The following is a 16,193-nucleotide window of genomic DNA, read 5'->3' on the forward strand; positions in this document are numbered from 1 at the left end:
CACAATACATCTGTTTGCTATGCTAGCCTACATGGAAAGGGGATTAATATTCTCAGGCTGCAGCTCTGAACTGTCAAGTTTGGACCAATGAAATTGAAATTGGGCTTATTAGAACCACAAGGACTTAATCTTTACTATTAAAAAAAATAATGCACACAGCTTGCAGTGTCAAGTTAAAATAGTTATATAGTAGTTATATAGATGGAGATAGTTTTCTTGGTGACACCATTATTTTAAAATTGTGCCTGTTAGCCTCCCTTTTAACACTACCCTTTTCCTGTTGATTATCTGCAATCCACTCTCCATTCTAAGAAAAATGTAGTGAGAATGAATGCATGCTGTTCCATTGCTTCCCGTCAACATTACAGCAAATCTTTTTTGTTGTTGTCTTGTTTAAAAAAGTTGCGGGAGAGGAAAATCTGGGAGATTTATGGGAGAAAATTTAAATGAGAGGTCAGCGGGAGGGGTGAGTAAAAGACAGGAGAATCGTGGGAAAAACGGGAGGTTTGACAGCTCTGAATACAGTTGGAGTTGAATGGAGTTGAATTTTTCAGCATGTACAGGGTGTACGTTACATGACCTATCCCCTGTGTCCTATGTGACCCTTTTCACCTCCCATACATGTCTTGTTTAAGAATAATGATGCCAGTATTCCTCTCTTAAGTGTCACCAACAGTTCAGAAGAAGATGAGCTGACTGAGCCACAGTGAAAGTTCCTGGTCTTCTGTTTGTCATGAGCCTACTACAACTGCAACTGCAACTGAGATATTTTACTATTACTGTTACTACTTTAGTATGTCACAACAATCAATGCTGATTATACTACTACTAATAATACTAGTACTTCTGTACCATTTACTATTACTATTGCTACGAGTACTACTAATACAACTACTGTGACTATTACTGCACAACTACTACAAACACCACTACATAAACATTATAAACCCATCTGAAAAAGTAATTGAGCTAATATACTACATCGCCCTTGCTAATTCACACACATATACGGTATAAATACTCATATGTATGCCTGCACACACGCACGCACGCGCGCACAGTCCTTACTCACTCAGACCACTCATCCATCATACTCAAGCCCACTCTCATGCAGAAAGTTCCTCATCTACAAAGACGTCTATTGGGTGAAGAGGGGACGTGTGTGTGTGTGTGTGTGTGTGTGTGCGCGCACGCGCACGCACGCGCACGCACGCACAGGACAGAAAAGGGGAGCACAGGGATTCCAGTGCTATGGGCTTGGATGTTTTATGACATTAAGATTCAGCTCCAGCTGCCTCAGTTCATTAAAGTGGAAAAGAGGCATATAGGAGAAAGAAGAGAAAAAGCAGACAGAGAGGAAGAGGAGGAACAGCTCATGTAAGCCACCCGTACTCAAATGGCAAAGAACAAGACCTCTCACTTCTGCAACATTTGAAGCTCTTTATCATCTCATAATCTATCTTAGTATTACCGGAATTTTCCCAGACACTATCCTTTCACTCTCATATCCATCCCTTCCCTCCTTCATCCCTCCATCTGTTAGTGGTTAGAAGAAATTTACTCCCTTCAGGGCCAGGAACCTGTAGTATTTCCTGCTTTGCCAGAGAGCAAGGGGGAGAGAGGCAAGAGAGGAGGAGGAGTAGACGAAGGGGAGAACAGAGAGGCACTGAGCCTGAGGAGGAAACCCACACAGAGAAAAAGAAACAGAGAGACGGTGAGAGAGGGAGGGAGGGGGAAAAAGAGGAGAGGTTGAATGCAGGCCTCGTGCGCATACATCTGGCTTTGATTAGCCAGACAGAGAGGGTGATGGTGAGAGAGGAGACAGAGGGGCTTTTATTTTTGGCACTTTTGGGGATATAGAGTGATTGACCTATTTTTTCTCCTCTATCCTCTTTGATTTTTCCTTACTTATACCCAGTTTATTCACTCGAACTAACTTTTTGGGGATTGACTGTTGTCTCCGTAGACAAAGCAACAGGATTTAAGATGGAGTCCATTTTCTTCCCCATTATTTTCTGTTTTCTTTCTCCTTGCTCAGGCCACCTCTCTTTCATTTACATATACGGTCTCTCAGTTTCAAATGTCTCTTCACTAATGCCTTGTCTTTACCCAGTGTTGAATATCAATCATCAAACATGATTAGCCTGAAATGATGCAGTATTTTATCATCTCCCCTCTGTCACATAAGTGGACCTTATTTTCAGGCCCTACAATGAATGACAAAGGGAGTATAAAATCATCCATACTCCATCCATGGTTTCCAGAGAAAAATCATAGATTTGTCATCATGGATCAAAATTACTATGGCAACAAGCTAGCTAACATCCATCTGTTACCTAGAAAGTAGCAACAGAAGGTGAATGAACCAATTTGGTTTCAGAAAATATATAGCTGCCAATTATCTTGAGAATGTATGACACCTTCCACATAATGATTCTAAAACTTGATCCATTATGCATTTTGGATATGCTGAATAAGAGCAACGACTGTCACAGTCTTCTTACTTTGATAAAAGCATGTAGCTGTGGTTGTAGAGCCTGGAAGTGTGTCAGCCAGAGCTGCAGTCTCTACATTTTCCTCTTAAGTACATATGTGGCCCAAAGTTACAAGCATCAAGATTAAATCTAAGGGTCTAATCTTGGTGCTTGTGGGCATATAGCCTCAAAGTCAAGTCAATTTACCAATGTATCTGTTGCTGAAATACTGATTTTCCCATGGGTTTGAGCAGCAGTCTTCCAAATGTCTTGCTTTGTATAGACCTCAGCAGTTGAGCCTGATGTTTAGTCTAGGATTAATACAAAAACAGTCAAAGTCCCAAAGGGACAACAGAATCATCAGACTAGACAAAGAGAGATTTTTTTTTCTTTTTTTTAAAGATGCAAACCGCGTGTGGCTCAGTGTCAGGGTAGTTTCTTAAATCCCTGGGAAATGTCAAGCTACCTTTGACAACTAGTCCCCAGGGGCCCCCTCCCCCCAGAAATTTAAGTTCAGCTGTGATAAATGTGAGACTGAATGAGAGAAGTTCATGTATATCACACATAACAACTTTTTAGCATTTATGAAACATGGGCACATGACACTGTCTACAGTGTAATTGCTTGATATAGTCAGATGTCACACATGTGAGGAAAGAAACTCCTCCTCAATCTCCCCTCAGTGTTTCACAGCCTCTCTGTCAGGGTTTCTTGCTGTGTGTAGGGAGTGTTATTAATTTCTGCTGTCTGTAGAGATATCAGTGTGTGATTCTGAAGGGAAAAAAGTGAAATGTCATGCACAATGTAAAACATATTGACTGTGTTTTGAACCATACACATGATCCTTAAAAAAGTCTCTGCACATTTTTTTCTCCAGATTTCTTTTTAATCTAAATTGCTTAGTTATTCCAGGTCTCTTGTGCAACTCATCATGCAATGGAAATTTTATGCTATGTCTGGTTTTCTGATTATTGGTAACAGCTGTAGTTTTTCTTTCTTTTTTTTTTCCTCCTTCTGAGACATTCTTAAAAAAAAAAAAAAAAAAAAAAAAAGAGTCCTGAAACCTGCTTATGGATCACTTTCCTGCTCTGACATTGAACATTGCTTCAGTTTATTGTTTTCCTGATGGATGCTCAACATGATAAAAATTGTACTTGGTCAGCATAACTTTGTGGTGGCCTGTCATCAGCTATGTGATAGGTTAACCAGAGATTGGGACTCATTTATCATCGTCAATGGCTGACTTAGACTTATATGGTTGGCTGACTAATAAAAACAACAAGATAATCTTTGACATATTCTAAATTCTTAAATTGGACAATATGAAAATGCACAGGATCTCGCAGTCAGCTTTTATTGCAGAGTGCATATGCAAACTTTAATATTCAAGAAAAGTGATTGTTGTTCCAGATCCACTGCTGTCCTTTTACGATGGTTCTCATCACAAGTGGAAATGGTGAACTGCGGCTAATGGTGGGAAGTAATTACAACCCTTTCTTGGACCATTATACTATATTTTATGTAGAATGAATATTTACACCAAGGGGACTGTGTTATGAGTTCTATGTGTTGCTGTGCTTCCCTCTAGAGGTAAGATGTTGTAATTACATGGCCACTCGTGTAACTTGATAGGGTCTCTTATTTGGAGAGGTTAATGGCCCCTCTAGTTAACAGGAGGTGAAATTAACGACTACAGACCCATATGATTTATTGAAATGTCAATCACTGGAAACAAGAGAGTTGTAAGAGTAAAAAAGGTGTTTCTAGTCTGTTGTTGCAGTGTTGTTCATCTGAAAGTGTTTTAACAACAGTTACATATTGAAATAAACACATTAAGAGTTCAAAATAATTAAAAATTACATCAAGTAACTTGGACTTCACTTTGACACCCATAATAGTGTGATATAACTCTGGTGTGCAATTGAGTGTTATTATTGCCATTTTGCTGGTTAGTCAGCAAACAGGATTTAGTTGTCTGCTATAGCAGCAAGTCCCATATTTGTGCAGATAAGGAACTAGACATGGTCTCTCTCTCTCTCTCTCTCTCTCTCTCTCTCTCTCTCTCTCTCTCTCTCTCTCTCTCTCTTCCCTTCTAACCAACTGGTCAGGGCAGACAGCCTCCCACCCAGAGCCTGGTTCTGAGTGACATTTCTGCCTGTTAATTAAAGTTTTTCCTCACCACTGTTGCCAAGTGCTGTGATTTGGTGTTATGTAAATTAAACTGAATTGAAATGAAATTAATCAACATTGAAGTTGCAGTTCAGACATATACATATATTTATTTAATAGGTTTTTTTAATGGCTGTCAATTGGGAGTCAAACACAAGAATCAAACTGCACAGTGTCTCTTGCAGACATTTTGTGAAATATTTGGACAACTTCATTGCAGTACAGTAGCCCTCCAGACTGACCTCGAGCTATTGCCACAGAAACATAAGACAAAAGTTCTACATTGGTTTCTTTTCTTTATGTGGCTCATATTAGTAGCAAAGGACTTCTGGATTCAACTTTCACTCAGGTTTGTCCATCTGGAACTGTACCAGAATGTACTATTCAATGTTTCATGATATTCAGGAATCCTCACCAAAGTCAGTCAACAAAGCAGACATAAAAAGGACATGATGCAAATAAAATGAATGCATTCGTGAAAAACTAAAATGTTTTGAAATAATTCAGGATCTTCTGGATTAATTCATGTAGCAGCAAGCCAAACAACTTAGGTTATAAAAACAATTAACACTGAAGTTCTCAACACTTGTACAGCTTTTATATTCTTTTCACTTTTTTAAATAGGTGTGGACCTACAGTACAGGTGTTTATTAAACTTTTTAAAGTTGTTGAGACATCCAGCAGCATTTAAGTAAATAATAATAATAATAATAATAATAATAATAATAATAATAATAATAATAATAATAATAATAATAAAATGGATAGCAACTAATCACTGTAACTGTTTATATACAGCATCAATATTACAGTGGTGACTGTCCAGAATGAATTTTAACGTTTTGAAGGGTTTGCGTTCACGCATCCAAGGATAACTGTCACAGTAAATCTTTCTAATGCTGAGGGTTTAAATTTAGAAATATGGTGTCCCAACATGATCTTAATTCCATTAAAGAGGATTGTACACCTTGATGGAGTAATTTAACAATATTTAATGATACTGTTAAGAGCTTAGTTCAAACATGTAACATTCAGTCGTATCCCTGAACATGACCATGGGGCAAATTCCCTAAGCTCCCCCCTTTAAACACCCACATAGGCCACTATAACTATTCCCTTTGGAAATGATGGAGGTGTCCTCCTTTTTGTTGGTCCACTAATGTCATGGCTGAGTAATTCCATGACACAGTTGGAGCTCTCATTACTACAGCAACAGCCACAACAGACATTTTGAGCCTGGGCCAGTCTTTCATGCTAGTGTTTAGTAAACTGGCCCTGATTGTCATTCATCACATGCTTATTTGCTGTAGGATTAGATTAGATGAGTCACAGAGGAAAAAATTCACCCTGAGACATCTTGGAGGCTGTTGCTATAGTATCTGGTTACCCTCTGTCCACAGTGCCAGATACAGTAGCAGCAAAGTGCAGTAGTTAAGCACACATTATTTTAGATTAGTGGTATTAGAATCTTCTTAGTATTGCTTATTTTGAAATAGCCCCTACTTAGTCCAAATGTTTTTACATGTGCAAGCATCTCAACTTTCCCAAAGGGTTTTTCTTTTATTGGGATAGTCAGACATGCAGTGGTTACATAATATAAAGCTTACACACAGTTCAGATGAACTGCAGTGGTATCAGTTCATACTGGTTGTACTGGTTCAGCTCCTCAGGCAGGGTGGGGCAGCCTCAGGGGGGGTGGGGGAGGCAGGCGGGGTCAGTCGAGAGAGAGACAGTTGACTCTGGGATGGTCCAATGGAAGACTTTCTGGTAACTGAGCTACAACAGTGGAAATCAAAAAACAGGGTGAAGTGGTACATTAGATACAGTAATCAAGGTATGGAGAGAGATTATGACACTTTGGTCCTCACCCTTCCTCCATTCCCATGTCCTCCTGCTGCTCCCCATCCACAGAGCTCTCTGTGTGACTGGCACTGCTGTCCTCCTCTTCATCCTCCTCCAGACTGTTGCTCATTAGGCATCGTGGAGGCCAGGACAGCTCCCCACTCTCCATCTCACTGGGCTCCGTGGGCTCCACAACTATTGAGGGGAGACGCTCCCTCCTGTAGAGAAAGTCTTCAGGATAGGAGCTGGAGTCTGACTCTTCATTCATGTTGGCTTCAGGGAAGATCTGGACCAGAGATTTAGAATGATTTATACTGGACATAAATAAACTTGATATAGTTATTCAAGTTTTATATGGTCTAAAGTTTTTGGAATAAAAAACAAAACTATCTTATTAAAAAATACATATTTTCACATTTTAAACAGCATTTTTATGCAGGGTCACTTCACATCCTTGCTAAAGCAGCAACCTGCAGACAAACCTTATAAAACAGGTGGCAACTGACATATCATTAAAACAAACACATCATCTTGTTTTGAAGACAAATCATGCTATTTAAACAAGGCAAAGTGGGGTGAAAGATACTTGAATAAAGACGTCAGTTGTACCTGGTAGGCTCTGCTGCCTCTTCTCTCTATGGGACTCTCCTCCAGTTGAGATTCCACTTGACTGAGAACAGTGTTCATACTGCAAACACACACACATTTTGGGTTCATTTTGTTATGTTTTGTCAGTGGCATGAAATATTTTGGGTTCATTTGGTTATGTTTTGTTAGTGGCGTGTATGTTATCTAATGTCATCAATATTCAATGAATTTCAGCAATACAGAATCCATAAATGCCTTCTTTGCCCACTCAATTGAGTTCAAGGTTTTAGCAACAACTGAAGCTATGAAAGAACTGCATGCTGACCATTTTAATATGAACTAGAACTACAAACTAGAAACCATTTCACAATAATCACAAAATACAAGTTAGACTAGAGCCAAGATGTGTTATCAGAGCAGCGTGAGAAGCATTCATCAGGTACCGTGGAACGATTTACAAAGACAAATGTACAAATATTACAAATTGACACAGGACAAAAATAAATAAATAGAATTATGGTTGTAGTTCTTTTGTATTCCTCCACAAATCAGTCAAGTTTCAGTTTACACCCATGTCTGACTTTGACAGAATTTCAGAAAATTGAAATGGACTTGTATAATTATAGTGAATAATTTCTGGTGAGAAACATGATGTCTTCACTTAGTCACTATTTTTATAGAAGAGTAATGTAACATCTGCTTGACATCTACCAAAAGTAGGAGTAACACTTGAAAACCTGGAACACTCACAGCAGCATTTAATAACGTGCTCTGCACTGAACACGTCAACACAGAAACAACCACACGAAAATCTCATACCTACATCTCATGACATGTGCTGATGTGTTCAAGGTACCATTACTGTTAGAAATGAAGATCTATTGTACCTGGATGGAACACACAGACTGTCAGCAAAACAAAAAAGTAGATGCGGAATGTTTCACTTTATAAGAGAAATTGGCCATTCCAGTGAGTGCATTTGATCTGATGGGGATCAGAGACATGTGGAGCACAGAGCAAATACATGTCACATACGCAATGTCACCAATACGCGCCTGGTGGAATTCCCTGTAGTTTGTGGGGATGTGCTCATAGTGATGAAAAAGGCAAATCTAAAGAGTCACTACAGCTTGCAACATACTGAACTGGTTGAGCTGCAGGGACAAATACACTTTGATAAAGTTAGCGCTGTTCAGCGGAGTTAGGATGCCCAACATACAGCTTTAAAAGAGAAAAAAGAAAAGATGATGGTGATGATCAGTACCATTTGACATCACATGCCTCGACAAAGAGAAGCAGTTCTAATGTGTGCAGAGGTTTGTGTGATATATGGGTTAAATAATTTAGTAGGGCCAGGGTCACTGATAAGGAGAGGCGCTTTGGAAACACTTAGAAGTACTATGACCTGGATGAATGAGAATCTTCACAGACACTCCATTCTCTCATCTCTCCTGATTAAGATATGCCTGTGAAAGATGTTTTTATCCATTATTATCCACAAATCATGGTTGGTAAAGTTATGTGGTTTCTGAGATGGATATAAAATTATACATTTTGGAAAAAATATTTTCTTTATTAGTAATTTTCATAATCTTGTCACTGAGCTTAGAGGGTTGTAGTGTGTTGTTGGTTCTGTTAAGTTTGGATTTAATTATGGATTTTAATTATTGGTAGTGGAGCAACTGGTCTCTTCCAACCCCTTACTTCTGTTTTAGTATACTGAACAGTGCCGTTGCTAGGGTCTCTTGGGCCTCCAAGCAAGAAATCCCTGGGCCCCCACCCCACCCGTACACACCCCAAAAATTAGTTTTTTTGCACACATAAATGCACAATTTCTGGGACATTTGAGATGAATACTGAAAAAAACAGATTAGTGGTTCTCAAAGTGAGGTCCAGGGACTAACAGAGGTCCCTGAAAGCCCAGGCCTATCAATAATCATTGTTGTAAATAAGTGACCGGGGCTGGGGGGTCCAGGCAAATGGCTTGTCTGTCCACAAGCCCCGCCCCTGATACTGAATGATATGAATTTGTTGTTTTGGAATAGGTGATGAGGGTGAGATTCCCCTTTCTTGCCATGATGTGAATTAGACATGGGTACTCTGCAACTAGGTTTTCCACCATGCTGTGAGAGTTCAGGAGATTTTGTTGTTTTTGCAGTAATCCAGTTTCTTGATTGATTGTGATTGGAAGGGAAGGTCTGCAATTGAAATGGTTTTACATTGATTTTGTTCTAATTCTAGCCTTGGGTTGTTGAAGTTGTGCTTTTGGATCCATTTGAACAAATATTGTAGTTGATTTGATAGGAAATAGTGTAAAAAGTTTGGTGTTTCTAGGTTGCGATTATCCATTCTGTAATGTTGAAAGTGTGAATCTGTTCATTCTGTCTCTCTTCTTCTTCCTCACAAGTCCAGCCAAGGCGTGGTTTACTCAGTTGGCCTGAGCGCATGACAGTAGTTGTCCCTTCTGTGGGTGTAACAGTTGCTATGTGTTTACATGATCGTTGTTCGCTTCAGTCCCAGAATCCTCGGACACCTCTGCAGTGACTTGTCCAGTTTGATGAGAACACTATCTCCTGGGTTCAGCAAAGGAGAGTTCTCACCATGGTTCCGTGATTATATTGGTGTGCTTGTCTCTGCTGGTGGCTGCATCTGCTCACCTAATTTCTTCCTTGTCTGGCCAGTTTGGGTCTAAATTCTCAGACAGGATAAGTAAAGTTGTCCAGATTTACTGCCTGATGGACTCCTGAAGAGGAAGGAGGCATGGCCCTATATATCACCAGATACAGGAGGGAATTTTCCAGCCTAAGAATCCCTTTTGCTACCTGCACAAGCCCTCTGGGCCTCTCAATTACTTTGGGCATAATGCAGACTAGATGCTAAAGTAATAAAATCGTATTTGTTACTGAACTGTCTGCACCCCAGCTGAAACTATGCAATGTAAGTCTGATGTGGTGTCTGCTTGACATCTAGCAAAAGTAGGAGAACACTCACAGTGGTGTTTAATAACTGCTCTTCTCTGAACAGGCCAATGCAAAAACAACCACAGTGTCATTTCATACTTAAGTCTCAAGACACGTGCTGATACCTTCAAGGTACCATTACTGTCAGAAATAACATTCATCACAAGTGCAGAAGACTGATAGAGAGTTGTGACGAATGACCGTGACGTTGACCTTTGAACTTTTTGATATCTGAATCTGGGGATACAAGGAACCCAACTCTCAGCTTGTGAGGGACTGACAGTGGGCGAATTTTTTCTTCAGTAGACTTTATCAGTCATCTGACCCTCCCCCTATTCAGTCCTCCCTGCCGCTATCTATATCATGTGGAGCCCTGCCCCACCCCCACCCCCACCAACACCCACAACATTCAGCACTAGCTCAAAGCTTTTCATGTCCTGTGCAGATCAGTTGTGCAAAATAGTTAAGCACATCTTCAACCTGAGCCTGAAGCTGTGGATACATCCTGTGTGGTACCAGTACCAAAGACCCCCAAAACCCAAGGACCTCAACAGCTACAGGCTAGTGGCAGTAACATCACACCTGACCAAGACCCTGTAGATGCTGACCCTTGTCCATCTCCCACCCCTGGTGAGACAATCAATGGAACCTCTACAGTTTGCCTATCAACCTGCCATTGGGGTGGATGATGCTGTCATCTGCTTCCTACATAGATCCCTTTCTCACCACTGTGAGAATCATGTTTTTTTTTATTTCTCCAGTGCCATCAATACCATACAACCCACCAGAGACAAGTTGGAGCAAACAAGGGTGGACCAACACCTCACAGTACGGATCATGGACTACCTCACCAACTGACTACAGTATGTGAGGCTATGGGACTGTGAGTCTGACGTACATGTCTTCAGCGTAGGTTCTTGCAGGAAACACTTACTGAGTGTAGGAGGCACTCCTGAGGACCTTTTTTTGACTGGAGGCATCAGCTCTCTTCTATGGAGTGATCTGCTGTGGCAGCGGTATTTTAACTGCTGACAGGAAGAGAAGGCCAGCTCTGTCCTGGGACACCCCCTCAACCCAGTGGAGATGGTGGGAGAGAGAAAGATGATGGCTAAGCTATCATCCCTGATGTCCCACCCCATGTAGGACACTGTGACAGCACTGGGCAGCTCCTTCAATGACTGTTTCCTTCACTCAGTATGTCAGTTAGAGAGTCTGCATGTCTTCCTGCTGCTTTAAGACTTTACAATCAACATTGCTCCCAGTAGACCACACACACTGAAACTGACAAATTCACTAATTTTTTAACAACATTGTATACTAAACTGGAAAATCTCAATATGTCCTCTGGACAATAATGTGAATTTAACCAATGTCTGTTTACTTATTGTATTGTTTACTTATTCATCATGATTTTTTACTGATGCTTCTTACTATTAAAGGATAATCTTGTCTGTAAAATGTGTTTTGTGTTGTCACAGTGACCCTGACATTTGACCTTTGACCACCAAATTCTGGGATTATATATTGGACGGACGTGATGTCAAAATGACCTTGACCTTTGACCACCATAATATAATCAATTCATCATTGAGTACAAGTGAACATTTGTGCCACATTTGGAGACATTCCCTTAAAACATTCATCAGATATAGAGTTAACAAAAATATGGACAGATGGACAACCAGGAAACCTTCATATAAATCCAGATGGTTAAAAAGTCAAGTACACATTATTTATCCTAAATGACGATTTACCAGAATTCACAGTTTTTCCAGCTGAAGAACAACCACATCTTCGTAAAACCTGGGTTTGCTATGGTTTATTGCCAAGCACACTGAATCAACAACATTTTAAATTGAGGTCAGTGGGGCAGAGTTTTATCATATGGAGCTCTGTTGTCAAAAGTGATGGCGGCTGAGAGTTTGTAATATCAAAACTTTATCTACTATAATGAGCTGGATTGACATTTCTACACACAAAAAGAGATGCAATGAGATGTTACAAAAAAGTGATCAGTGTTAACAACAAGTGCAGAGTTTGGTGGGGGGAGGGCGTTCTTCTGCGTTAATCTGCAGGTAAGCACTTAATGACATATTAGGCTTAAACAAGTGACTCCTCAACTCCATGGATGGGGGAGGATGAGGGAAGGTGGAAGGAAAAAAAGAAAGCCTGAGATTGGATAAAGATTATGAAGAAGAAAGTAAGAGAACATTTAGTTTCATTAAAGTGATAGTCTAAATGATTACTCAACTGTAACTGTAAGAAAATAAGAGAAAGACCAGATGTTGCCATTACATTCTTATTTTTATGACTTCCAATTTGAACTACTAATTAATGAATGTACAGTGTGTTTATACTGTATATGCACACTGGCATGTTATGTCACATGGATCATCTGAACTAAAACTTGACAAGGAAGGGACACATAAGTAAGATTAGTTTTTATGTTGGGCACTCTCACCATTATCGTATTTAATTTATATGATCTTAAATAGAGTCAGTGGGTACTTCAGCACCACCACATTGCTCAGTTGAATTACAATACTAAGAGGACCTACTGTATGTTGAAATTGGGGCATTGATTGACGTGACTTTTATCCCAGGTTGTTGGTGTGTAATCCCATTTCCACTTCAATGTTCAACAAATTTAGTTTCAGGTATAAGAAACTTCTCGAAATCAATTATCTTGTTATTAAATCTGCCCTGTGGGCTACCATTTTATTCTGGTAATATTATATGCCACACTTAATTTGTCACAACTATGGAAGTTTGAGCAGGTAGCCACATCATGTAAAATTTCTCTTTAGTGATTCAGTATTGAGTCATGAAGCTTACCTGTGTGAGGCGGGAATACAGCTCATCTTAACTTGGGACTTAAAAAGACCTAACAACCCCGAGTATCAAAACAAAAAGTTATTCCAAATGTCTTATTTTACAAAAATGGCTAAGAAACTGGACTATTCCTCTTGAACGTTGGCCACACTGTGCTGTCAGTCACTTTTCTTTCCTTCCTACCAGCCACAGGTTCAGCTTCTTTTCTTTTCTTCCCCCTCCCCTCCTCCTCTGTTTTTCTCCTCCCCTCCCTTCATTCTCCCACAGTGTCCCATACAGTGACGCACACAACACTGCACATTCAGACTAACGTGCAAATCAGCTTTCCGAACTGACAGGCTTAGTGCCATCTTCAATTACAAACAAAGCCTTGATGTAACATGTGAGTGTGCAGGAACACAGGACCTCATACATACAAATTAGCAGGTGAGCTGTCCTGGTACCACACATTCATCACATCTTGGAGATTATCTTACATCATGATTAATGCCAGAGGCTTTCCCTGACAAAATTCCTAACTATTCATCATTCAGCAAAGTTGCTGATGCCATGGTAGATTACGAAACTGGTAGATAAGTCTCCCTAGTATGGAATTAAAGAGGATTGTGGGTTGTACATTTCCAATCAACAACATTTTAAAGTAAACACATGACTTTCTGTGATATTTTGGGATCAGAGCTTATGTCTTCAGGAAATAGTGGTGGATGTAAGGCAAACACTTCAACACTGTGGTAACTCACTGAACTTAAAAGTTGTCTTAATATAAATATACTGACACATAAATGAATCTGTAGTATATCTGCTTTTGTCTTTATTGTTCCCCAATTGCTACAGTAAGCCCAGGAGTCATTTTGTACTTTAACCAGCAGGAGGTGCCAACAAATCTGGGGGAGTGCTTTTGTCTGTACTTTAACTTGCATTGACAGCTTCATCGAAAACATATAGAAACAAAAATAGGAGCTAGTGTATTCAACATGTATGTTAAATTTGTGTGGTCTGATCCAGAACTGATTTCATAGATGAGCCATTGCTAAATCTTGTCTTGCTTCATGTGTCCTTAACAGAGATTTCTAGGAACACTACAATATTATTCTCCACTATAAACCAGCTACTCAGCTCTACCCCCACCTGTCCACAGCTCTCTACATTCAAACTTTGAAGAACTTGCATCGTTCTTTAATAACCAAATAACCTCACTCAGAGCCAGTGTTGCTGCTGATTTGAACACAGGTGAGCTCAACAAACACTGTCAAACAGATCAATTCATGGGAAAATTCACCTGTATTGCGTTAACTGAGATCTGTAAGATTGCCAGTGAGTCTTAATTGTCCACCCCAGATGGGGTTGCTGGTTAAGCCTGGCCTAAACAAACACTCTCCAACTAGTTTTGCAATGGCTGTGTGAAGCAGACTCAGGTCTTTTTGGGTGCTTGGTACAAAAGAAACATCTGATTAAATGTTTGGTTAACATTTGAAAATTGTTCACTAAATTTAAAATAATTGGTCCATATTGGTATCACATTTAAAGCCATCGCCATGTGGCATTGATGATATTGGATAGTATGTTTGTGATTTGGATCCCCTTATGAAAAATAAACAGTAGTTATGTGCACTTAGTCTAGTTCTATGGTTCTTCTGATGATCATAGAACGGAATTTGCCAATAAAAAACCTTCTTTTTTGGAAACTGAATAAAAATACTAGCAATATTAATTAATGTTGTCATGCTTATGAGCATCACATTTGAAATGATATCACTGCATTAAGGCCCTGACCAGACTTGATTGATGTCAAACCAAACAAATATTAGAATGGATGCACAGAAGGATTCACAAATGTATGTCAGGATAAATGACTCTCTCCACATAAATATTTGTCATTGCAACTAAAATAATTATTGTTGTATACCATTATATAGATTGGTATAAATGTAAAACAGTCCTCATATAAAAAACTATTATGTTTGCAAATGTATTACTGATGCACACAGAATTGTTTCTTGTTTTGAATAAATGTAGTAGAAATCCACATACACATGTATTTAAAAGTATTTGTATTTTTCATCAAGAACATATTTGGATGTTACATTTAGATACAGACTTTTGAACCTGCATTTCCAAACTGCTTGTTATTTCTTTTTTGCTTTTTTTTTTTTTTCATTTTGAGACTTCCTACCCGTGCCTTGACTCACAAATGTATTTCTTTTAACAGGGAATTATCTGTAGCCAATTAGCACTTTCCATTTCAGGCAATCATATAAGTGAAGAGCAGGTTAACCTCAACATCAATTCACTTCAGCTGTATTTTTTAAGTGCCAAATCACAACCAAAGTTGTCTCAGGACACATGGAAGCTAGAAACTTTTTTAGTGCATGCACCATGTGAGCAATTCTCATTGGATGAATAGGTGCCATCAATGGGTCCAATATCCAGCTCTTATTATACATTATTATCCATAATAACATCACACCCTTGAATCTATGCTCAGATGATTGGCTGAAAAAGAACAAGCCCTCTGATTCAATTCTTTGTATATAATCTTCTTTGTATAATCTGAATATGTTTTTCATGAAAACTGAAAATGCTTCTAAATACATAAATTTGTGGATTTCAACTACATTTATTTCTAGACAGAGAAATACATTTATGCATCTTATGTTTTATATATGGATTTGTTTTATCTATACCAACGATAAATACTTTTGCAAACACTGAAAAATATTTATGCACTGAGAATCATTTAAATTATTCTCACTGAATAAATCCTGAAATTCCTTTTTAAATTCTGTGTCCATTCATTAACACCGACACGGATGTGGCTCCATAAACACAGCATGTCTGTATGAAATTCATTAATCTTCGGGGTTTGTCCACAAGTCAGGAGGATACATTCAGTCACATATTATATATAAATACTTTTCCTACGGTCTGGTACAAGCATAAAATCATAACATTACCATTTTAAGCTGTACAAATTGATGGTTGTGTCTAATAGCTTTTTTTTCTTTTCAGTTGTGTCCTTTAATAACAGATAGCTTTGTCATTCTCATGTGATATCAGAACACCTCAATCAGGAATAGACAAAGCATACACACTGATAGACTAGCTTGAGAAAAACACAATTATACTCATGTGGATGTGAGGCGCATTAGTTTGATGCAGAAAATAGAGTTTGAACAGCTATGAAATGGAGAGATTAAAAGTTGAAGGCTGTGGTGTGGCAGCTGTGGTGTATTTATAAAGACAGAGGAGGAAGGAGGTAGTTCACTTACGGAGCAAAAACAGAAAAGTTGGGGAGGAGAAAGAGGAGTGAGTGAAAGAGAGCACAGAT

General features: G+C 39.1%; 1 protein-coding gene across 1 annotated transcript; it reads right to left on the bottom strand.

The window, feature by feature from the left end:
* Positions 1 to 6,103: 6,103 nt before the first annotated feature.
* On the bottom strand, positions 6,104 to 13,077 carry LOC139344925 (protein LBH). The gene is made up of 4 exons (XM_070983364.1): positions 12,869 to 13,077; positions 7,095 to 7,173; positions 6,512 to 6,771; positions 6,104 to 6,419 (listed from the first exon to the last, which is right to left on the bottom strand). The coding sequence occupies exons 1-4, from the start codon at positions 12,892 to 12,894 to the stop codon at positions 6,302 to 6,304; spliced, it is 483 nt and encodes a 160-aa protein (XP_070839465.1). The 5' UTR covers positions 12,895 to 13,077; the 3' UTR covers positions 6,104 to 6,301.
* Between the last annotated feature and the right edge of the window lie 3,116 nt (positions 13,078 to 16,193).

This window comes from Chaetodon trifascialis, chromosome 16, assembly GCF_039877785.1.
Source record: "Chaetodon trifascialis isolate fChaTrf1 chromosome 16, fChaTrf1.hap1, whole genome shotgun sequence".
In the NCBI taxonomy this organism is placed as follows: Eukaryota; Metazoa; Chordata; class Actinopteri; order Chaetodontiformes; family Chaetodontidae; genus Chaetodon; species Chaetodon trifascialis.

Bases quoted from the DNA above. Each gene is read 5' to 3' on its own strand.
- LOC139344925 (XM_070983364.1), bottom strand. From the start codon at position 12,894: ATGAGCTGTATTCCCGCCTCACACAG. The intron at 7,174-12,868 runs GTAAGCTTCATG...GTGTGTTTGCAG, and splicing joins TGTATTCCCGCCTCACACAG to TATGAACACTGTTCTCAGTC. The intron at 6,772-7,094 runs GTACAACTGACG...TCTCTGGTCCAG, and splicing joins GAGGCAGCAGAGCCTACCAG to ATCTTCCCTGAAGCCAACAT.